Here is a 25,067-nt window from a genome sequence, read left to right as displayed (position 1 = left end):
AGTCAACAAGCATTTACAAAGTCTCATTTTCTAACTGTCCCATCCTTGAAAGGAACTCCCTTGTTTCTTGGCTCATGTGACACATGGAAGCTTTATGGTCCCGCTCTCATTAGGCCATCTCTTTTTCCTGCAGCCACCAAGGTTTCTATGCTTGATCCTTCCTTCACCTATCTTATCTCTTTAGATATTCTTCCATCTGTTCTTGCAGAATGAGGTAGGCATTTTCCAAATCCTCATTTCCAATCTCTATTCCAAGTTTTACTCTACATTTTTACTGGTTAGTAGTCATATTGATATGGACCTCTATCTAGAGATCTTACTAAAAAAAAAAACAAAAAAAAACAACAACAACAACAAAAAAAAATATCCTTTTCTGGACCTAAGTTTGAGGGACAGAGCTCTTTTTCATGGCTAATTTATAATACCAGAAGTGCCTTAAAACCATGTTTGATTCAAACCCATTTTAGATGAACATACTGAAATGAACAACCTGTACATATCTTAGAAGAATGAATCTAGGACTGATCTACTGTTTTTGCACACCTATGTGTGTTTTGTATTCCTCAGGTAAGCATGCAAATTCCCTGAGGGCTACACTAGCTAATTTCTGTATTTGTATCCCAAACACCAGGTAGAAGACGTCGCCCATTACAATAAAATCTTCTTGTGTGAATAAATGATTTTCTAATTTATGTTTTACAGTTTCCAATAAATAAGCTCAGCCCTTGGAGAATTAGAGGCAGAGAGGATGCTTGCAGGATATCGAGTTCAACCTAGTCTTTTTATAGATGGGATCCTCCTCTACCACAAGGATGGAGTCCAACTTTAATTTAACATAAAGATTAGGAAAATGAACAAACACAAAAAAGCATCTGATCACAGAGAGTTACTATGGTGCCAAACGCAGAAAAAGACAACCAAATCAAAACGGCTACATGCAAAGCCTCAAAAAAAAAAAAAATGTAAATTGGTCCCAGCCCCAATAAAGAATTCCAGGAAGAGCTCAAAAAGGATTCTAACAATCACAAGAGAAATAGTGGTAAAATTAGAAAAAAGAAATGAGAGTGATGCAAGAAAATGATGAAACAAAGTCAGCAGCTTGGGAAAAGAGGCACAAAATATACATTGAAGACAAGAACCCCTTAAAAACCATAACTGGCCATATGGATAGAGATATAAAGAAAAATTCGCCAGAACTGAGGGGATGCCCATTAGTTGAGGAATGGTGGAACAAATGGTGATTGTAATGGAATACTATCATGCTATAAGAAATGACAAGCAGGATACTCTCAGAGAAACCTGGATTTATATCAACTGATACAAAGTGAAAATGCTGTCTCCAGAGAAAGAAATGATTAAGTTTAAATATAGATCAAAGGATACTTTTTTTAAACTTTACTTTTCATTCTTTTTTCCTTCCTGCCTCTATTCCTCTCTCACTTCCTTTCTATCTCTCTTTCATGTTTTTTTTTTCCCCACAACATGACCAATATGGAAATATATTTTGCATGACTGTACATGTAGCACCTACACAAAATTGTTTGCCTTTTCATTGAGTGGGTAAAAAGGGAGAGGGGGAGAGAATTTAGAACTCAAAACTGTAAAAAATGAAATGCTAAAGATTAAATACTAAACAAAGTGAATTTAATATGTTTGTGAGGGTGTGTGTTTATTTATACAACCACACAATTATTTTTCAAAGAAGAAGAGAGAAAGCCTGATCTTTTCAAATAGGTCTTCCCCCTTTTTACTTTATGAAGTCCTTTTTCCAATCCTCATTATGGAATAATTTCATTTCAACCCTAGATATATCACTCCAGAAAAAAAAAAAAAAGATGAAGAGACAAGCAGGGAGCCTCTTTTGGTTTGAGCTTAAGAGAAATATTATCTGGGCACGATTTTGTAATGAGATGCCAACTCTACTTATCTTTTACCTAGATCAGGTTCTAAAGTGACAGGCACTTGTGGCATAAAAACTTTCATCAGCAAAGAAAAAAAATCTTTTCATCTTCAAAATTTAATTAAGCAAGGGCTTAAAAGATATCTCAGAATAGCCTAGACAAGAATGATGTCTAATTTTAGAATAAAAGTAGAACTTCAGTTGCCTGGGTATCAAAACACATATTTACTGGGAGTTTTAGGCCCTCTCTAGAATCCAAAACAGAACAAGAGCATTTAGAAGAAGAAAGAATAGCATAACCTTTAATGATCAAGAGCCATATAAATTGAGCCAAGGGAGCAATTTGGAGGAAGATCTAGACTCCCTTTATCCAGGTGTTAGTGCTGAGGCTGCATAATCTAAGTCAGGGACAGATCAGAAAGCTCATCAAAGATGGGACCAGCCTGTGGCACTTTGGAAACATCAAATAGGGTTGATAATATCACAGGAAATATTAATGCTGGGAGAGAGGGTTATGCTAGTGAGGAGGCTGGAAAAAACCTCCTCTGTTATCATAGATTGGGAGACTGCCTGAAAGGAAGGGGCTATGTAGATGGAAGAGTAGGTTAGAGCACTGTGGGGTCTTTATTTTACAGAGAAAGAAACTAAGGTCCACAGAGAGGAAACAATGACTTGCTGAGGGTCCTATTGGCTGTAAGGAAGTCAGAAGGAACAATGGGGGTACAGTTGAAAACACACACTGGTTTCTGCAGTCTGAGGATCTTAATTCAAATGTTGCTTCTGATATTTATGATTTGTCATTTAAAAGCTTCTGTAGCTTGCATGTATATATAGTGCAGACTTGAGATCACTCAATCAACTGACACATAAACATTTCTTAAGGCACTATTCTGTGCCAGGCACTTTGCTAAGTTCTTGGTTAGAGAGTCTCCTTTCTAGATCCAGACTCAACAGCTTGGGATTTGATCTCACAGCATCTGAGAAACTGAGTCAGTAGAAAAAACAGAGAACCTGGAAGGCAGAAGACCTGAGCTGAAATACCACATCAATCAATTGAAATCTGGGTACTCCGAGCAAGTCACTTAACCAATCTCTCAGGGTCAATTTTAACTGATATAACAAAGGCACTGAATCAGAATAATCTTTTGCAGCTTTTTACTCATTCTTTGCTTTTTTAACTCTATGACCTAGAACAATGCTTGGCGCAGAGAAAGTCCTAAAAATTCACTGACTGAGGGATGATGCTATGGGTTTTGAAAAGGCCTAGGCTTTGTGAGCCCCATCTGAGCAACTAACTCAGAGTCGATATGGCCCTGACTTTCAGCAACCTCAGCCAAGTATTCTTGAAGCCACAGGGGAACTGTTCTATCTCTGCTACCTTTGCTTTACATCAGTTCATAAAAGTCTTTCAAGACTTCTCTGTATTCATAATTTTTTAAGTTTACTTTTTCTCCATTGAATTATAAAGTTTTTTTAATGACCAAAATGACTTTATACATCATTTTTCCTCATATACTTCAGAAATGGAAGACTAAATATTTATATGATAAAAACTTCAAGGGGAAAGGGGAAGCAGAGACGGCAGCAGCTGCTAAAAAGTCACTTCCCAAGCAGCAACTAGTAATTGGCAGGACGGATCAAATGTTGGACTTTCAATCTGTAAGATATGAGTTCCAAACATGCCTCAGACAATTAAGTCACTTGATCTCTTTCTCCTTTATATTATAAACACTCAGAGGGTAGGGACAGCCTTTCATTTTATTTATGGTATTCCCATTGCTTAGCACTATGCCTGGCAATACTGAATGGACTGGACTTCATTTTCCTTATCTGTGAATTGGGGAGAATTACAGAATCCATGTCTTAGGGAAGATCAAATGAGTAGAGAGAGGGCTTGCAAAACTTTTTCATATTAATGCTATTTATTATTAAAAGTATTATTATTGATAAGGAGTTGTTGCAAGAAATTATGACTTTGATCATCAGGAGAGACAGTATCAATATGAAGATTCTCAACTCTAGAATATAATCCTGCAATGAAACTTAGCTTATTCACCAGAGTAAATGGCCCCAGGGCTGAGGGACAGATCTGACCACTGACCTGCTCCTGACTTGGGGTGCTGAGTTAAGTGTGAAGGCTGCAGTGGTGAGGGCATGAGTTTGTAAGTTAGAGCTGGTAGGGCAGAGAGGAAAGGGAAATCTCAGGGTCGGCTGTCTTCCTTCAAATATTAAATATATCACTTGTAAAAATGTTTTCATGGCTTAATTGTCAATTTTCACCTTTTATTTTTCCTGTATTAGCTGACAATTGGTGGAGATTTAAATCACAGTATCAGATAAGCTTGAAGAGAGAAAGAATATTGGGTTGACAGAATGGAAGCTCAGGGCCTGGCAGGGTCCACAGGGCATCTCAGACAAACCCTGGTCATCTGACATATGAGGAAGCTAAGGCCCCAAAGCATGACATCATATGACCGAGGCCACACTGGTAACAAGCACCAGAGTAAGGATTCAGAGCTCTGACAACCATCACTTAAATGCATCCAAATTTTCAACCTAAAGCCAGGGCAAATAAAATATCTAAGACAAACACTTCTGTTCAAACAATTTTTGCCATCCAAATAATGACGTAAATGGGCTTGCGTTCAAAAATCTGTATTAATCAATCAACAAGCTTTTATTAAATGTCTAATGTGCCGAGCCACGTTAGCCGTTGTGAATACAGATAATTAATCTCAGAAAAAATGACTTCAAGGAGCAGTTCCTATATTATGGGGGATGGGGGAGGCAAAGGAGGAAATTAGTGACCATTTTCAAGGGTATTAGGGGAAATGAATGAGGGATGGAGGGCAGCTGTTTGAGCTTCCCTAAAGTTAGGACATAAGGAAATGGGCTTTATTTCAGAGGGGTGGGGGATTTAAGCCAGACATCAGAATTTCCTGCCTAAAGCAGACTGGAGACACTGGAATGTGCTCCTTTCCACTGAAAATTAAGCATACGATGGCCCAAAATGGATGGATCCAGCAGATGAGTTGTCCAGATTCCTCTCAGCCCAACATTTATATATGGAGAAGGAACTTAAGTGAGTTTATTATTGACTTAAAGACAGTAATGGTCGACTTAGAAAAGCTACTCTCTAACACCTTCAGTACTATCACTTCCCAAACACTTTGAGAGGAAGTGTCATTAAGAAAGTGTATCTGGGGTGGGCTCTGCAAACCTCACTCCCCAGCTGCCATTATTAACCAGAGCCTCACTCAAGCTTGGGCTCTCTATGAATCTTTGCTAAAATGGGAAACACAAAACAGAACAAAAGCTACAGGCTTCTCCTACCACCCACACCTAAATGACCTTCTTTGGGCACAGGAAGAAAAGGAATTCAGTCTGAGAAATAACAAGAACTCAGAATTCGGTATGTCCTTATCGCCCCACTTTTGTCTCTTGCCCAAGTCAACGAGTGCTAGAGACTTGCTGTTTTCTAATCTCTTTTAGAAAAGTAAAGAGCCCAGATTTCGAGTTGAAAATATCTCTAAGCAACAATCACAGAGTAAAACATGATAATATATCATCAGAGGAACTCAGACAACTGTTTTAAGCCCTCGTGTCATATCTCCTAATGTGCTGGAAAATGGACTCTAATTTCCTCCTTTGTTATCCTTCCTCTTGAGCTCCTAAGTGAAGCAGAAACCTTAAGTACATAGGACAAAAGGAAGCCAATAAAAGCAAATGAAATACTGGGGCAGCTAAGAGGAACATGGACAGAGTGCCAGGTCTACAAAAGACCTGAATTCAAACTCTGGCCTCAGACGCTTACTAGCTGTATGACCCTTCCCAAGTTAATACATCCTAGTAGTCTCAGTTTCCTCATTTGTAAAATGAGCTGGAGAAGGAAATAGCAGATCATCCGAGGATCTTTGCCATGAAAATCCCACAGGGGGTCAATAAAATCCCAAACAAGAACAACAAAATGCAATAGGCAATGTAGAACAGTGGAAACTGTGCTGATTTAGAGGCAGAGAATCTGGGTTCAATTCCTGAGTCTGTTGCTTAATGTCTATGCCCTTGAGCTTCAATTTCCTCACCCATGAAAGGGTAGCATGAAGCTCAAAAACTTTAAAAGATCCTTTTAGCTCTGAGTCTATGATGTTCATAAGTAACATCATAGACTGGCGCATAGAAGGGAATGCTGGGAGTCCAAAAATACCTAAAGGTGTTAACAGGAGAAGCATGTTATCAATTAACAAATATCAATAAAGAAATAGCCAGTTTCCCATTTTCTTGTTTTCCTTATTATAAGGAATCCTTATTTTCTCTGATGTATAAGACAATGCCCATTTTGAATGATTGGAACTCAAGATTTATAAAAATCCATTTTAAAAATAAAAAGATAGTACTTTATTAAAGGATAAAGTTTGGGACCATTAAAAAGAACTCAGAAGATGCACCAAGATGGAAAGACAGTGAAAAAAGTTTTCTTGGTATAATGTAACAATATTTTCTCCTACAAAGTATTTGTCTCTTGCCTTAAAACGCGATAGAGGTGACATCCCAGATTGGGTCAAATCCAAATTTAAATGCATTTTCTTTGTTTGGCTTATCTTCCAGCATTATGTCCTTGTACCTCTTTGATCAAAAGAAACTCAATGGGATTCATGCACTTAAGAAATAAGATATCTATAAGCAAAACAGAGCCACTGGAACAACTTAATTTGTCCTCCACAAATTCTCAAACCAGTCTTCACCATTAAATCATCTGGCAGTGAGAAGTTTCCCACATGGCACAAGTTGCCTTGTATGATTTTCGTTTCTTAATTGAGGCTCAACATATAGTTTTTCCTCTAACTACAGAAAAACCCATTGCCAACGACTATGCTAGAATGGAAAAATGTAACTGAGCATCTGCTTAAGGACATCTTAAATATAAATCATTAGCTGAAAGAGGGAAAGTGTTTCCACAGAAACATGGAAAATCATGATGGAGATTAGCCTTAATTTGGGGGCAATGGGAAGAAAACTCTCCCTCTCACCTGACGATAACAGGTGTGCAGCAGGAAAAGGATGCTGGGAAGCTTATGATCATCACCACTGCTTCTGCTTACGTTGGATTAAAAGTGCAAAGGGGTCTATCTATGATTTGGCCCATTCCTCCCTAAATCGCTCCACAATTACATTCTCAATAATCTTCTTGTGTTGTCCATATACTCAAACTTTCTCCTGTCCTAAGAAGGGATTGATCAAAAACTGTTTGTCTCTTTTGGTTATGTGTTAAGTTTATATTTTTTTCCCTTCTATCTCCAGCACTTAGCACAGAACACCCTGTTCATAGTAAGTACTTAAGAGAAATGTTCCCCTCTGCCCCAATTCATTTCAGTTGGATGCATGTAATGACATAAGATTACAGACATAGGGACTACAGAGGTAGTTTAGTCAAACCTTTCATTTATTTATTTGTTTGTTTATTGTGAAGTAATCTAGGTTAAGTGACACAGCCAGCGTCCAACATATTTTGCATTTTAATGTAGGTCCTCCCGATTCCAGGGCTATTGCTCTATGAAATCTCTCATTTTATAGATGTGGGAACGGGCTCAGAGTTTAAGTGACTAACACACAATCACACAGATAGCAAGTACAAGAATGAAGATTCATCACTCATTCCACTATTACCACACAAGCCTCCATGAGCTACCCGAGCCAATGTAGAAACAAGGTATTGTGAGGATGGAGCTCAGAAGTCAGGAAGACCTGCATTCAAAAGCTATGTGAACGTGGGGAGGTCACATTCACTCTCTCTTTGTTTCCCAATTTGTAAAATGGAGATAATAATAGCAATGACCTCACCGAGTTACCATGAGAACCAAATGAAATCTGTATAAAGAGCTTCGCAAACTTCAAAGTGCTATAGAAATGCTATTAATAATATTTTTCATTACTGATATCTTTAACAATATTATTGGTATCAATATTTTATTAACAGAAGTACATATGGTGTATTAAATATATATAATTAGTATACTGATGGCGTTATTTAATGTGATTAATATTGATGCTATATGAATATAATTGTCATTGACGATAAAGATGATATTATTACATACAAAAGAACAGTTGTTATTACAGGAGTAAAGACAATATTCACATGGGGCTGAAAAGACTAATTCATCTTCTATCTATTCCAACCATACATATGTGAAGACGATCTTTGAACACCTCATTGAAACCAGTAGATAAAAAGCCAGTCACTGCTTATAATTCTCTTTGATTAGTTCACAGATTGATATTTCCTTTACAAAAAGAAAGTTTCTGTCATTTTCATCTTTTCAAATTCATCCAGAATCACGGATGGGCAACATTTGTCTTATGGCCACCCAAGAAAGGAAAGGCATTGAGGCTGGTGGAGGGCCTGAAGGCTGTGATATAGGAGGAGCAGCAGAGGTAAGTGAGAATGTTTAGACTGGAGAAAAGGAGACCATGAAGAGACATAATAACTGTCTTCAAGTATTTGAAGGTCCACATGTGGAAAAGGGATTAGACTTGTTTTGTTTGGCCCCAGAGGCCAAGACTAGGAACAAAGGCTACAAGTTTCAGATGGGAAGATTTAGGTTCAGGCAAAGAAAAGACTTTCCAAAACTTAAAGCTATCCAAAAGGGCACCTCCTTGTTGGAGAGGGTTCCTGAATAATAGAGATCTTCAAGCAGAGGGACAGAAAGGGGGAAGGAATTAGGAAGAGAGAGAGGGAGGAGGAGGAGGGAAGAGAAAAAGTGTAAGAGAGGAAGGGAAGAAAGAAGGGAGGGAGGAAGAAAGAAAGGGGTGGAGGAAGAAAGAAGGGAGGGAGGGAAAAAAGAATCGAAGGAGGGAAAAAAGGAGGAAAGAAGGGAGGAAGGAAGGCAGGAGGGAAGGGAGGAGGGAAGGAAGGAAAGAAAGAGGAGGGAGGGATCTCTGTTGCAATGGTGAAAACCTACAACATCTCAAATTTGGGGCCTTCTAAACAATTCCTTTTTAATGTGTTCTATAAAGAAGATGTTTTCTACAGGATTTATCTATTGACTTATAAGGACTTCCTTTGTTTCCTTCTGAGTCAGCACCTTCTATGTTTTGATCAAGGAAAAAGATGCCTTGTAATTATTTTTAGAAGATGGGCTATTTGGATAACATGACTCGAACTGATTTTAAAGAAAGCCTTGTAGTCACTTTCTCTTTACCAAAACACTCCCATTTTACTCATTTGTCTAAAGTAGCTAAAATCCCTCATCTCCATCTACAACTGTCCATTGAAAAAAACATGGTTTCAGTTCACCATACATTTCATTCTTCATACATTGAGCAGTCTTGTAAGGAGTTCTCAGTTGACTAGCAACACTTGGATTAAAAAACAAACAAAGAAACTGCTAAGACCTAAATGATTTCTAAGGTCACTTCCATCTCTAGAATTATATCCTACAATCTATGGTTCTAAGTTCCTGTTCTTCCTATGATGAAAGGACAAATCCAAGAATAAGAGAAGCACATGGAGCTTCTCTTTATTTTCTCACTGACTGATTCTCTTTTACAAAGTCTCAAGAACATGAGATATTTCATATGTAACACTTCATCACTTTGTCTTCTCAATGCAGCTATGATTATATTCTTGGATAGCATAATTTTGTGTTTTTTGTATGTAGGTGGAGATAATTGCAGGATAGAAAGATGCCATTTGTAGTAAAATGGACAATGGCTTTGGAGCCTGAAAAGACCCTTGGTTCAAATGCCCTTTGAGAGAATGGCTACACCTGGGGAGGTCATTGATGCAAGCAGGGTCAAAAGATTAAAATTCCTCCAGACAAAGGAGAACTATATGGCACTTTAGAGAAAATTCCCTCCACAGAGGAGAGAGAGGGGGAGAGAGGGAGAGAAAAACAGAGACAGAGAGATGAGAAAGACAGAGAGACAGAAAGACAGAGAGAGAGAGACAGAGAGAGAGAGAGAGAGAAACAGAGACAGAGACAGACACACAGAGAGACAGAGACAGAGACAGAGAGAGAGAGAGAGAGAGAGAGAGAGAGAGAGAGAGAGAGAATCAGTAGAGAAGGAGAGAAGGGTGTCTTTTTGTGTCTGCATAGGAATCAAAAATCTTTTACTAAACATACACTCTGACAAATACACTGAAAAGCCAAATAATAGGGAGTGGGGCAAAAACCCATCTCTGTCCTCAAAGAACTCATATCCTAACAGAGGAGACGACATGCAAATAACTTCTTGTTCATTTCAGTCATGTCCGACTTCGCAACCCCGATTGGAATTTTCTTGGCAAAAATACTTGAGCGGTTTGTCTTTCCTTCTTCATTTTACAGATGAATATAAACAAAATCCATACTGAATATACAAGAGGTCATATCAGAGGAGAAGGCACTGGCATCTAGAGGAGAAAGCGGTCTAGGAAAGGACTGTTATAGAAATTGGAATGTGTGGGAGAAAAAGGCAGACAGAGACAGATATAGACGGAGACATGAAGACAGAGAAGAAATATCTTATTTTGAAAAAGATCCAAACAATATCTAATTTAATAATAACAGTTGATTTTAATATGAAGCCTAAAGATGTGCAAAGTGTTTTTCTGTCTTGTAAATTCAAAAATACATATTACACCTCATTCTGAAGAGAAAATGAAGCTCTACAGGGTTAACTAGCCACTTAAATTGGGATTAACTCTCAAGGCCACACAGATATCTCTTAATCTGAATGTCTTCTGTCACGGATTAATTCCAAATTATTCTGTCTATATTTTGTTGGAAAAGAGTTGTTTGCATATGGCCTCCCCCATTAGACTGGGAGCTTCTTGAGGGCAAGAAATGAACTTTGCCTTTCTTTGTAATTCCATCACCGAGCACAGTATCTGGCATATAGTAGGTGCTAATAAATGTTTACTGACTAATGGCTAGGAATCAAGAAATGAGGACTTCAACCCAGAACTTCTTAGTTTCAAGACTGGATCAAAACAAAACAAAACAAACCCCATAATACAAACAAACAAACATGTGCTGTATAGTTCTAAAGGATCCATTATTTTCTGTTTACTGATTAGAAAATAAATGTGATGTAGTATGAAGCAAATGTTACCATATGCAGGATCTCTAAAGTAATGGTGTCAAACTCATATAGAAATGGGGCCATTGAACTTTACATATGATCCAAGGAGGCCACATAATCATCAATAATCATCAATCTACATGTAAATTCTATTTCTTTGTATTTTGGTAAATATTTCCCAATTACATTTTAATTTGTGGTTTGGACCAGAATCAAGAATTTTGTGGTTTGCATGCAAGCTAAAAGGCTGAGTTTTTCACATCCACTGTATAAAGCAACTAAAACTGCTGCTTCTTCATTCCTTTTTTTTTCCATTTCTAAACTGCGTAATCTGGTGTTCAACCTCATCATTCAACTAAAATGGTTCTCTCTAAAGCTAACAATGGTTAATTGTCAAGTCTAATGTCCTTTTCTCAATTCTCAGCCTTTTGACCCTTTTGTAACATTGATACTGCCCATCTCAATCTTCTCTCTCTCCTTGTTTGTCTTGTGTCTGATCACTCCTGTTTCCTTTGTCAACCCATCATCTTAAGATTAAGTATCCCTCACATCTCTCTTAGGCCATCTTCTCTTAACCCATTAATTTGTTACTTCTTAGTATTTCAATATCTTTATTTCAAGACAATTGGTCTCCTTTACAATCCTTTATATTGGATTTTATGCATTTTAAAATTTCTTAAGATTCACCTGCCTGGCAAAGGGGTCCATGGTCGGGGGAAGGGGAGGAAAGAACTTCTACTCTATATTATCTCATTTGATCAATCTCATCATTTATGATGGAGTCAATTACCCTTCATGTAGGGATGATTCCCTGTTTAAAAAAAAAACAACCTTAACCTCTTTCTTAAATTCTAGACATTCCATCATTAATTGGCTTTTGAGAATCTCAAACTAAACACGCCCAAAACACAAAGCTTTCCCCAAGACCTCCCTTCTCTCTAACTTCCCCATACAGTCAAGGTCACCCACTTGTCCAATCACTAAGGCTTGCAAAGTTCTGCCATCCTATTCTCCAGTCTCTCACATATAAAATCTACTGAATAGTCTATAATTCATCTCCCTTATGCAGTCTCTTTCTTGGTACCAATACACTTGGTATAGCACTACTTTCTGACTGTCTCCCCACTCCAATCCACCCTCCACTTAGCTGCCGAGTGATTTTCCTAAATCACTCAGGATTGCCCAGGTGACTGAGTCCTTCTTTGAGATGGGATCAATATAAAGGCTTTCCTGACTACAACTGTGGCCCTCAATCTACCATATTACACTGTCTTCTCCATCATTTGATATCCTTGTTGGAAATGTCTGCTCCTTCTGCTTTTATTCTTTCCATGTTCCTTATTCACAATGATTTAAGTAAACAATTTACTTATCTGCCAAAGCAGGCAGACGTGCCAATAATTGGGCTGTGCAGAAATGAAGAAAATAAGAGATGAATCTTAGAACAGACTCACATCAGAAGAGGGAAGATTTCTGTGATTATAATTGGTCAAGTGAAGAAATACACATGTTTACTTTTAGAGAATTAGAAATATTCTTTGATTGCTGCCCAAAAATTCAGCAACTCTCCAATGCAAACGATTTTGTTCTTAACACAGCAAATAAAAAACAGCCGATTTTTAGAATTCTTTCAAATTAGGAGGCTGCTGCTCAGTAATCTATTTTAATAGGCTTCAGACATAATGTCATTAAGTATGTGACTTCCTTTGTACTTTCTACAAAGAGCTCTTTCTCCCCTTTTTCTCACTCTCTTCTCTCAAATTTTATAAACTATTTCAAAATTTAAAGAAACACCAAAACTAGTTATTTTTCATTCCTTTCAATGAGTGAGTTTTCTTCAATGTTGAGTATGGTGTTTTTCCATACTCATAAACTCCCAAATAACACTACCAATTTCCAAATAGATCATGTGTGCCCACAGAAAATATGTTACAGCTTATCCCAGAGCTCTGATAGGAAAGACACCTAATGACATCACTACGATCACATATAAGGTCCTGGATTTAGAGGCAGTGTAGTCAAATCTCTAATTTCACAGATGATGCACTGAGGCTCAAGGTCATTATGAAACTTTTCTAAGGTCAATGATATAGTGCAAAGATTCTGATCCTAGTAAATAGCATCTTGAAGTACAAACAACAGAAAACTCACTTCTTTTCACCAATAGGCCTGCAACTTTTCTTAATCTCCTTTCCCAGAGGAAAGTTCTAAATTAGATTAGCCAATGCTATTGAAAGCCCTGCATTGTATAAGGTGACTGACTTTCAGTCAGGGGTCTCCAGAGCTCTTGAGCAAATATTCTAAGTCAAAGGTGGGGGAGAGGGGGTGCAATGCAGAGCAGAAACCCCAAAATGGGCAACACAATCACTGAGGATTTGGTGATTATGTGTCAAATCTGGTGAATGTAAGATCTTCTTAAAGATTCCATTGCTGTGGCAACAGGTGGGTCATTGGGCCTTTCCCAATGGGGCATGATGGTACAGAGAAAAGAGGCAGGAGATGTGGATTCAAATCCTGGGTCTGCCACTGACTACCTACTCTCTCTGGATGAGCCTAAGAAGGGAGAGAGGGAAAAGGATTGAATGAGAAAGTCTTTGAGGGCTCCCTCTAGTTATTTCTAACTCTCTCATACTCACCAAATAATGTTGTGTCTTCTCTTTATTGAATATCTTATTTATCTTCTCTAAACTATGTCGGTACATAGTTTTTTAATGAGTTTACTACTATTAGATTTCAGTCACCGTGAGAGTAGGAATGGGCTTTTTCTTTGTTTCTGGTTTCACCTTTCCTTGTATAGTCAGCACCTAACACAGTGCTTGGTGTACAACTGGTGCTTAATAGAAGCTTATTAACAATATTAGGGAACTCAAGTCTCTCTGGCCTCTGATATTTTGCAGAATACCTTCCTACTCTGCTTCTAAAACTTAGTACCATGCTCAAAATTAAACTTATGAAAGAAAAGTTAGGGATGGGATTACAAATGTAGGCACATATGTATGGGTGGGAAGAGGATGAGGATGCTGATCATGGGTTCAGAAAACTAAGTTGAAACCTACCCATGCCACCTGTTATGTATGAGAGCCAGGGAAAAACTCTTAAATTCTTTTTACCTCAAAATAAGGCCCTTTATGGTTGCTTCTGACCCTATTTTAGCGGCAAAATTCCAAATAACTGATGGGCAACTTTTGTTCCTAGACTGGGTTAGATGAATGATGAATTTACCTGGGATATGTATCCTGGGGGCACATGAATGGGGGGAATGGATCCATTGGGTGACACCATGGGAACTTCAGCAGGTCCTAGAAAAAACAGAAAAAGAGAAGGTATGAATATTGTCTTTCCCCAAAATATTTGATTTCCAAACTAATCAGAACATTGTTTTCTACAGACTGTCCAATTGGAAGGCACTTGACTGCCATCGCTTCTTTACATCCATGAATTTAACTTGGCCCCTTTACTGCAAGGCCTTTTCAACCATCCTTAGTTTTAATTTCAAAATCAATGAATTCAGTGAATTCTTCAGGTTTGCAACCTCAGAAGAAAAACTGAAGATCAAAATGACTGCAATCCAACTTCAAGATTCCTTCAGCCTTAGGTTTGATACAACTTAAAAAAAAAAAACACTGCAGATAGATTTTCAGTGTTCTCTAGATAAGTGGGATTTATTGAGGGCAGGGAAGGAAGGGGATCTTTAAATGAGAAGCATTTTTTTCTAGAGAGCTAAACCAACTTGGATGTGACTTTGCTTTTTCTTCTAGAAATTTGACTCTAGTCATATGAAAGAAGACTTGAGCCTTGTACAATCAAATTCAGTAAAATTCATTAATTTGAAATGGAAGTAACTTGAAAGGCAAAAAAAAAAAAAAGCATTCAATTCTCCAGGTCTGGATTATCTGGCATTTTAATTAGAGAATAAGATACCTAAGTCACTTAAAGAACAGGGCAAGGGCTGTGAGAAATGGAGCTTGCTTTCAAATAGGAAATACTTTTAGATAATCCCATAGCAACCATAGATGGCTTTGCTACCTGTTTTGGACCTCTTTTCACTATTTCAGATTAATCTCTTCTAAATTAATATGAAAACGTGGTTTTAGGTGACACAACAGGCATTTAGAAGCCTATATGTGACTGCAAAAATCATAGAAGGAGAGATGCCAGCTCCTCAGTATACTGGACAGGGTACTTAGAAACTAAGGAAGACCTCCAGTCCACTGAGAAAAGAAAGACATAGCAAAGAACTTCACAAAAGGAGAAGCTCTGGAGATACCCTGGTCATCCCCACACTAATAAAATCAGAGATGCATCCTGGAAAGTTTTACATCCATCTTTAATCTAAAAATGGTGCTGTAGAAATCGTAGTTTTTTTTTTAAAGTTTGAAGATGGATTTAAAATAATCTCAGGTGAATCTTTGATTTTGTTGGTGTGTGACAATCTAAAAAATGGAGATATAGAACATAGTGAAGGCAGCCAGGTAGGTCAGTGGATAGAGAGCCAGGACTGGAGTCAGAAAGACCCAAATTAAAACATGGCCTCAATCACTTACTAGCTGTATGATGCTGGACAGATCACTTAACCCCATTTTCCTCAGTTTCCTTATCTATAAAATGAGCTAAAAAAGGAAAGAACAAATCACAATAGTACCTTTGCCAAGAAAACCCCAAATGAGGTCACAAAAAACTGGACACTTTTCCCTATTTCAAATTAATCCCTTCTAAATTTCTAAATAAGCCAACAGTTCACCACAGTCACTCGGGATGATCACAACTACAGGCTATCTCCAATGGATAATGACTTCCTGAAAATATATCATCACAGACAGGAATTAAAAATGAGAGACAACCAATGGATATACCAATGCATTGCAATGGATCTCACAAAATCTTAAAATAATCCACGGAAAGGTTCTCAGTATTAGAGTAGATATTCCATGGAGGACAAGAACCACATGAGATATAGAGGAACAGCATGGCAAAGTGAAGATCTGCCTCCGTAACTGGTCCGCTTGCTCCCTGAGAACAAGAGACTGTCACATATACAACCTAACTGGGCAGATCACACTAAAAAGTTAGGTTGGTTAGGTTCATACTAACAAGGTCAAATGAGCCATCATCAATTACCTAAGAAATGGGTCAACTTTATTCCCAACAATCAAACTGACACCTAATGAGCACTCTTCAATAATAATTCTCCCATTTGGAAATGGATTGTTCATGACCACATCACCCATAATGTATTGACCTGGAAGATGGCAATCTAGATTTATTCTGCTCAAATATAGATTATATTCAAATAATATCAATTGAGCAACTGCCCTTCTGACTGGCAACCAAAGCTCCAGGCCCTCCCAGTTCCTTCTTTATTCTCCTGACTCAACACTGTGGCTGTTTATCTGATTTTTTTTTTTTTTTTAATCTTGCATCCTATTATTGGGAGTGAAAACCCTTGGGATAGCTGCCAACAGTAATGGTATGGAAGGGTATGTGTGGGGCATGAAACTAACTGGCAAAAGAAAGCCATGAACACCCTCGAAATTGCACTGTTACATCAAGACAATTCACCTTTCACCTCAAAGCACAAGCCAGCTTTATCTATGTCATCAGAGGGGAAGAGACGGGAAATGAGGTAAAAGAGTTTGCCCAATTATTGCAAAAACCAATAAGGGAATAAAACACTGGGGAGTTTCTGGAGAAATCCCGTCACATTTATAACCCTCCATGCTATTTATAAAAACTAACCTTCATAGAGGGCTAAATGAACTGTCCTCCCACAAGGGAGTGCCAATATCACCAGTTCTGAAGAGCAAAAAACAGAGGCTCAAGGAATCCATCAACAATACTGGGATTACAAATATAAAAACATATGAAAACCTGATGGAGCTGCCACGTACAATGTCATATAGTAAATATATCTCAAAGAAATGAACTGATATGCTCAAGGTGCCGAATGCCAAAGACAATATTCAAACCCAAGACTTAAGACTCCATATGTAGTATATTCATATTGTATCGGGCTCTCTAGATTGAAGTTTACGGTGTAGATTAAAGGAAAATTGTATAATTTATGAAACTGAGCCATAATAAGAAAAGGAGGGGAAGGTAAGCAGTGATTCCCACTTAGCTAGGCTTGGAGCTTTTGCAGACTAACTACTCTCTGTCAATCTCTTATAAAAGAAGGACAAAACTTTCCTACAGGAAGAAATCAAAGATTTTTTTCCCCAGTAGATCCTGAGAGAAGAAACGCAATCACTTTGATAAAGGATTGCTTTTTAATCACCAAAACGGACACCATGCAAGCAGGCTCTTAACCTCCCGGGTGACCCTTAAAACTGCTAAAGTCATTTGTGGAAAAGGGTTTGAAGAATGTGGGACAAGTGAATGATTTGCAAGTAGAAAATGTTTTTCCCCCCTTCCTGATTTCAAGAGCAACCAAATGGCTTTAACACACTTTTCTCTCCCACCCTCCCTCCAACCCCACGCTCCCATGGCTGTCATCAACAGTCTTCAAAATAACCTTGAATAATATAGAAGGAGCATTTCCAAAGCAGAACAGGTCCCTCATGGGAGCAGGGAGGTCTCAAATAGAGTTCCACCTTTTCTTTCCCCATTCATTAGTTTAAAACGGAAGCCAGAGAGAATCCTATTAGCAATGCTGGAATGAGAGGAATTCTCTGCCCAGCCCCCAGCCCTCCCTAACCCGGCTCAGCTCAGAAAGCTCCCAAATCAATAGGTCTGTTTCACAATAGACCCAGCCTGCGTCCCCAAAGACGCTGATGGAAATCTGGCAATAATCAAAAAGACAGACTTCTTCATATGTCTAGGACCTGCCTGGAATGTGACACAAGGTCACCTACTTTCAAGCAGCATTGAGGCCCTAGAGATCAGGACCCAGAATGCCATGAAAATGACTGGGTGTTCCAAGGCTGGGCTTAGCAGACATGCAATGGTCCCAGTCTAGGACAGTTATCAAGATTATCTTTGTTAAGTCAAAGTTCTTTCTGTTGGGCAACCTGTTCAACTAGCCGAGGGTCAGGAAGTGCTAACTGTTGAATGATAATGAGAGAAAAGGAACAGTAGGGAGTAGAGAAGGAGGGAGAGAGACAGAGAAAAACAGAGAATTATATAGAGACAGGCAGAGAGCAGAGAGAGAGAGAAAGAGAGAGAGACAGAGACAGAGACAGAGACAGAGACAAAGAGACAACAGAAAGAGAGAGACAGATTGGCTAAGTTTAGATATGTCACAAGCCACAAAAGTACATAAATGAACACTCCCAAAACAATGCTGATATGAGGAATCACAGGACCAAAGATACTAGATAGAGATAGAAAGGTCTGTCTAATCAAATATTCTCATTTTACAGGAAACTGAGGTCCAGAGAGTTAAAAAGATGAGAAACTGAATTATATCCTAAGAGTCAAATACATCCAAATCCATGAAAGAGAATTTTTTTTAAGATTAAAAAAAAAAACTTTTTAACATTTCTATTTAAAGTTTTGAGTTACAAATTCTATCCTTCCTTTTCTTCCCTCCCTAAGATAATAATCAAATATAGATTATATTCAAACACCATCAATTCTTTCTCTGGAGGCAGATAGTATGCTTCATGATTGGTATTTGGGGATTAGAGATAAGTCTACCATAGTTGATCATCTCACAATATTGCTGTTACTGTGTATAACATCCTCTTGGTTCTGTTCACTTCACTCAGCATCAGTTCATATGAGTCTTTCAAGGTTTTTTTGAAATCCACGGACTCAGCATTTTTATACAATCTTTACACTCACATATCACAGCTTGTTTAGCCATTGTCCATTGCTGGGCAACCCTTTGATTTCCAAAAAGAGTTGTAAATATTTTTGTTCATGTGGATCCTTTCCCTGTATCCCTTAAGGATACAGACCCACGAGTCACACTGCTGAATCAAAGAGTATGCACAGTTGTCTAGCCCTTTGGGAAATATAATTTCAAATTACTCTCCAGAATGGCTGGATCAGTTCACAACTCCACTCCATCCCCTCCAATATCCACCATTTTCCTTTTTTTTTTTTTTTTGGGTCACATTAGCCAATCCGATGGGAGTTGAGTTGGTATTTCAGAGTTGTTTTAATGTGAATTGCTCTGATCAATAATGATCTAGAGCATTTTTTTCATATATTTACAGGCAGCTTTTTATTTCTTCATCTGAAAACTGCCTGTTCATATATTTTGGCCACTTATCAATTGGGGAATGACTTGTATTTTTATAAACTTGACTCTGTTCTCTATATAATGACATCTTTATCAGAGAAACATTTCCCCAGTTTCTGCCTCAGGCTTGCTATAGGCTCCAAGCTGTTAATGCTGGCTGCTGCTCCTGCTGCTCTTAGACCTCACTTCCCTCCTATTTCAGTGACATAGGCCTTTCTGTTTCTCTGCTCCTAACTCAATTCTGAGGCAGTTTTCTAGTTGTTTTTTGGGAGAATTTGGGAGGACTTCAGAGGGTTCCTTCCTCACTTTGCCATAGGCACCTGGAATTCCAGGAAAGAGATTCTGATAGAATCTCATTAGCAAAAAGTTTCAATCTGTAAATCAAATATCCGGAAATTTCTTCTCCACCCTTAACAAGATGCCAGTAAAAGTAAGTGCTGCAGGTTATAAGCCCTTCTTTTCTTTAAAAAAACCAACAAAAACCTCCTAACAGAATTATGCAGATTCCTAAATGAGCTTCCCACATCTTCAAAGTCCATTTTGGTTAACTGACTCCCTCATGCAAGGATCCCATGACACACAGCTTTATTGTTCTCATTTTGGTGAGAGGGGATCTAAATACAGGCAAACTGGACCACACACAGGTTTGTGGCAAAGTTCCGAAAGCCAGTCAGTCCCTGTGAGGGTTTTCAGTCCTCTCTGCCTCACTCCAGTGTGTCTGCCCAGCTGCCAGAGATTCCTGGGAGTTTGCAAAATTTAAACAATCTTCCATCAGAAGAGAAGAGAAATTACATGAAAACCTCTCACAGGAGGTCTTTAAGCACAGGCTGAATGTCCAGTTGTCCAATATCCTGGAAAGGGCATAAATGCCCCAGTTCTAATTCTGTGAAGACCATTCAATCACTCTTGAGGAGATCTGTACCACATTTACTAGAGGTGTGGGGTGAAGGGAAGGGAATAAATATGTATTAAGCACTACTGTGCTAAGGACTTTACAATATCTCATTTAATCCTCCCAACAGCCTTTAGAGATATGTGATTTGAGTATTCCCATACTATGGGTGCGGAATCTAAGCCTCAAAGAGGTAAAGGGTCATCCAGCCAGCAAATACATGAGGATAGATTTTAAATCGAGACTTCCCTACTCCTAGTTCTAGTTCTCTATGTACTTAGCTGCCTAAAATGAGCTCATAAGTGACCTTTAAGAAATTATTAGGAAAGAAAGTAATTTGAGGTATCAAATTAAAAATTTTTAAACCATCCCTGAAAATGTTGTTACATTTACCCCTCCCCCCGAATATTTGAAAAAATTGAAGTTTGAAATTTGAATTGAATTGAAAAATTGAAAATTTGAAATTTTGAATTGAAAAAAAGAAATAAAAAACTTTCAACTTAATCATTACAACTTTACCCAAAAGGTAACCAGGAAGAAGCATGAATTTTAATCTCTGTATTCGCAGTGGACAGAATCCCAAAGGATAGGCTGACAAGGCTAAATTTTAACTTGGAGAAGATCTCCATAATGATGAGATCACAAATGCACTGAGCTGTCTTTTTGCTTTCTGAGGGGCTACCTACATGTAATCTCTCTGGGTCTCAGTTTATTCATCTGTAGAATCACAGGGCTCCTTCCAAGGTTAATATAATCTCAACATGAATGTACCTTGCACCAATATATTGACACCAAATTCTGAATTATCACTCACTTTGCTTAACTACATATATTAGTTATAAAGATTTTTATTTTCCCTAGACCCATTTCCAGAAAAAAAAAAAAAAAAAGGAAAATAAAGCAGGAGAGAAAATAAAAGTGTGTTTTATGGGCAGGTAGGATAGCATGGTGGATAGAATACCTGGTTTGGAAGCAAGAAAACTCAATGTATCTACCCAGTTCAAATTCGATCTCAGACACTTACTAGTACTGTGATACTGGGCAAGTTGTTTCACCCTGTTTGCCTCAGTTCCTCATCTGTAAAATGAGCTGGAGAAGGAATGACAAATCTTTGCAAGAAAACCCCAAATGGGATCACAAAGAGTTGGTCATAACCAAAATGACTGAATAAATTAAAAAACAATTTTATATTAAAAACAACAACAACAACAACCACCACCCTTTGACAAAGCAGAAGGCATGTGGAGGAAGAGTCCTCTATACGTGAGCAGAGGACCCTGGGTTTTATCTCACCTGTGACATTTTTTATCTTTTTTTTCTCCTGAGGCAATTGGGGTTAAATGACTTGCCCAGGGTCACACAGGTAGGTCGTGTTAAGTGTCTGAGGCCAGGTTTGAACTCAGGTTCTCCTGACTTCAGGGCCACTGTGCCAACTAGCTGCCCTGACATTTATTATCTATGTGATTTTAGATGTGCCTCAATTCCTGGACCTCAGTTTCCCAATCTGAAAAATATATAGTTCAAAATCTTCCAGTAACTCAGTTTCCTAATCTGAAAAATATAGGGTTCAAAGTCTTCTAGTGACTCAGTTTCCTAATCTGAAAAATACAGGGTTTAAAGTCTTCCAGGGACTCGGTTTTCTAATCTGAAAAATATAGGGTTCAAAGTCTTCCAGTGACTCAGTTTCTAAATCTGAAAAATATAGTCTTTCATTGACTCAGTTTCCTAATCTGAAAAAAATATAGGGTTCAAGGTCTCCCAGTGATTCTATCATGCAAAAATGTACATGGTTTGGGGCCATGGAATGGGACAGCTGGGTACACCTTACTCACCTGTACCCGAGATGAAGGAGAAAAGGGATGTTCATGTGTCTCCTCTAGGAAGCCTTCCTTCCTTCAAGCCCCCTCCCCAAACACAAGTATGAATTTGGCTTCCTTTAACAAGGAATGCTTTTGAAAGAAAAATGCACAATACTATGATGATCAATTCTGATGGTCGTGGCCCTCTTCAACAATGAGATGAACCAAATCAGCTCCAATAGAGCAGTAATGAACTGAACCAGCTACACCCAGTGAAAGAACTCTGGGAGATGACTATGAACCACTACATAGAATTCCCAATCCCTCTATTTTTGTCTGTCTGCATTTTTGATTTCCTTCACAGGCTAATTGTACACTATCTCAAACTCCGATTCTTTTTGTACAGCAACATTACTGTTAGGACGTGTATACTTATATTGTATTTAATTTATACTTTAACATACTTAACATGTATTGGTCAACCTGCCATCTGGGGGAAGGGGTGAGGGGAAGGAGGGGAAAAATTAGAACAAAAGGTTTGGCAATTGTCAATGCTGAAAAATTACCCACACATCTAACTTGTAAATAAAAAGCTATTAAAAAAAGAAAGAAAGAAAGAGAGAGAGAGAGAGAGAGAGAGAGAGAGAGAGAGAGAGAGAGAGAGAGAGAGAGAGAGAGAGAGAGAGAAAGAAAGAAAGAAAGAAAGAAAGAAAGAAAGAAAGAAAGAAAGAAAGAAAGAAAGAAAGAAAGAAAAGAAAGAAAGAAAAGTGCACCAAAAAAGAATACTACAAGTGAAGAAATTTTGCTCACATTTTCTGCAATGGTGGTGGTTTTGTGCATGTGTGTGTGTGTGTGTGTGTGTGTCCCCAAAGTTGCTTGTTTCACATTTCTCTCTTTCTTCTCCTCCCTTTGTTCCCTCTCCTCCCTCCTCCTCTGGCCCACCTTGAGAATGGAATTCCTCATTTCTCAAAGTATGTGAACTATGCTTATAAAAAAAAAAAAAAAAAGAAAGAAAGAAAAAAAAAAAAAGGAAAGGAAAGGAAGGGAAAGCTAAAAGAAAGGGAAGGACAGATCTTCTCCCACAGAGTCCCCCAACCCACCCGAAAGCCAACTCCAATGTTATCATATTTCAGTTTCTAGGAAATCTTGGAAAGTTGGTGGGAGCGGCTTCTACTCAAATGACCTGTTCTTTCTCAGAAAGCTGATCCAAGGTCTCTCTGACATTGGCTGCCTTACAAGCCTGTACAATGTGGCCCGGCAGCTGCTTTAGGAACTCTTGCTCCAGGGCAAGTCAGGATAACAGCCAACTCCATCCACACTGTGCTGCTCTGTTATACGCTGGCCACTGACAGGAGGTCAAGGACCACCAACTTGCTTCCCCTGCACTCACTAGCCTCCTCCTAGGATCACATGTGTAAAGTCACAAGGGACTTTGGGGTTATCGAGCCTAACATCATTTTACAAAAGAAGAAACTGAGATTGAGAATGGTCGAATGATTTCTTCTTCTTTCATGATCTCCCAGCAAAGCCAATGTTAGAGCCAGGAAGCCACAGTGGCTAGAGGTCCTTCCTGATGGAGCAATAGAGTCTTGAATATAAAGGTTGGGGCAAGCTGATTATCTTTGGGAAAAACATCCCCATCAGGAATCCAATCCAGGTCAGAAGTCCATAGAGAGTGGGGACAAGGACACCATCTCTCAGCCCCTCAGGCTGAAAAGTCTACTTAAACTCTGGGGAATTGTTTTAAATCATCCCATAAACTATCAAACAATCACCAAATTTCAGAACTGAAAAAGGTTCAGACAAATAGCATCGTTCATAACCCGGACATTTTTTTACAACTAAGGGAACTAAGGGAAGAGCTTAGACAAAACAAATGTAAGGACTGAACTATAACACTTTAAGTTTTGGTTTGGACCTTGAGTAAATATAATAATCCAGCTAATCCCAACATAGCATCTAAACAATGGCAAAGCAAATCTCATTTGAGGTTTACAGCCTCTACTACTGGTGGTATCTATTGGGATTGGGCATCTGAGGCCATGTATACTGAGCTTAGTATCAGGAAGAGCAGAGTTCACTGTTCTCTACAGCTCACTAATCTGTATAATGGGAATAACATTAATACCTTGTTTTGATTGATAAGTGGATAGAAGAATAGATGAATAAATAAAGGAAGGATTCTACCACTGAGAAATGTTGAGAATCCTTGTATTCTAGTTTATTTTAAACATTAATTTGGGGGACCTCTTGTGAATATAGACTGGCACAATCACTAAACCAATTGGAAATGATTAAGTATCTACGACAGACAAGGCATTGTGATAATAAGCACAGAATACAGTGTTCAAATTCCCTCCCTACTACTTATTATCGGAATGACCTTAAGTGAGCCATTGGGTTCAGTTTTCTCTGCTGTGCAATGTGGGGTTAAGCAAGGTCACATTTGAGGTCCCTTCTAATTCAAGATCTATGACAAATACATGACCCTACAAATGGATTTCTACATGTGGATGTATACTTAAGTGGCCAAGTCAAGACCCTGATGGGAGAGAGTATCAGACAACCATCTTTGAAGGAATCCATCCACTTAAAAGAGTATGTGGACAGTTATTAAGGTAGTCCAGGAGAGGCAGTTGACCAAAAATCTGCCTTGAAGATAAGAGAAAGATAAGATTAACAATATCCTAAGCTAGAATTTGTTTAGATGTAGAAAGAAAATTTCAATGGATGTCCTTTTGAAAAAAATGCTAAAAAGAACATTCTTTATAAATCTGATAATGGGAACCATCACTAGCAAGAGCAATAGGGTCACTGCTATGAACTACTATCTAAAGAGAAGAGTGAGACATTGAGTAACTACAAGACCACAATGTTAAGGAGCCAAAAGTTGCTAAAGGTCACCTTTGGACCTGAGTGCAAACCTACTGTCAATTAAAAGAATAGAATGATGTGATGATAAAGATTCTAGGATTGGAGTGGCTTTGCAACCAACTATCAGATAGAGGGCTAGTCTTGGAGATGCGTAGAAATTTGTTATCAGTCCTGATTCTCAGCTTACCACCTTGGCCAAGTCACTATAAAGTGGGGATGACTCCAAATTATTGTTGAAGCTCAAACAAGATAATGGTGGGAAAATACCTCACAAACCATAGAGACTTAACAGTGAATGGAGCTGTGATTTCATGGAGTTGAAAGCTCCCAGAAGCAGAAAAAACATTGCTACCA

At 38.4% G+C, this 25,067-nt stretch overlaps 1 protein-coding gene across 2 annotated transcripts in view; it reads right to left on the bottom strand.

The window, feature by feature from the left end:
* FNDC3B (fibronectin type III domain containing 3B) overlaps window positions 1-25,067 on the bottom strand; it is a 362,569-nt gene that overhangs the window by 137,829 nt on the left and 199,673 nt on the right. For both annotated transcript variants that reach the window (XM_031957667.1, XM_031957668.1), the window contains exon 4: window positions 14,186-14,262. In XM_031957667.1, the coding sequence (XP_031813527.1) occupies window positions 14,186-14,262 (77 nt within the window). The remainder of the gene's footprint in view (window positions 1-14,185; window positions 14,263-25,067) is intronic.

Source organism: Sarcophilus harrisii, chromosome 3 (assembly GCF_902635505.1).
Source record: "Sarcophilus harrisii chromosome 3, mSarHar1.11, whole genome shotgun sequence".
NCBI lineage: Eukaryota > Metazoa > Chordata > Mammalia > Dasyuromorphia > Dasyuridae > Sarcophilus > Sarcophilus harrisii.
Note: the sequence above shows the minus strand (reverse complement) of the source record. Positions and strands in the feature narration are given on the sequence as shown.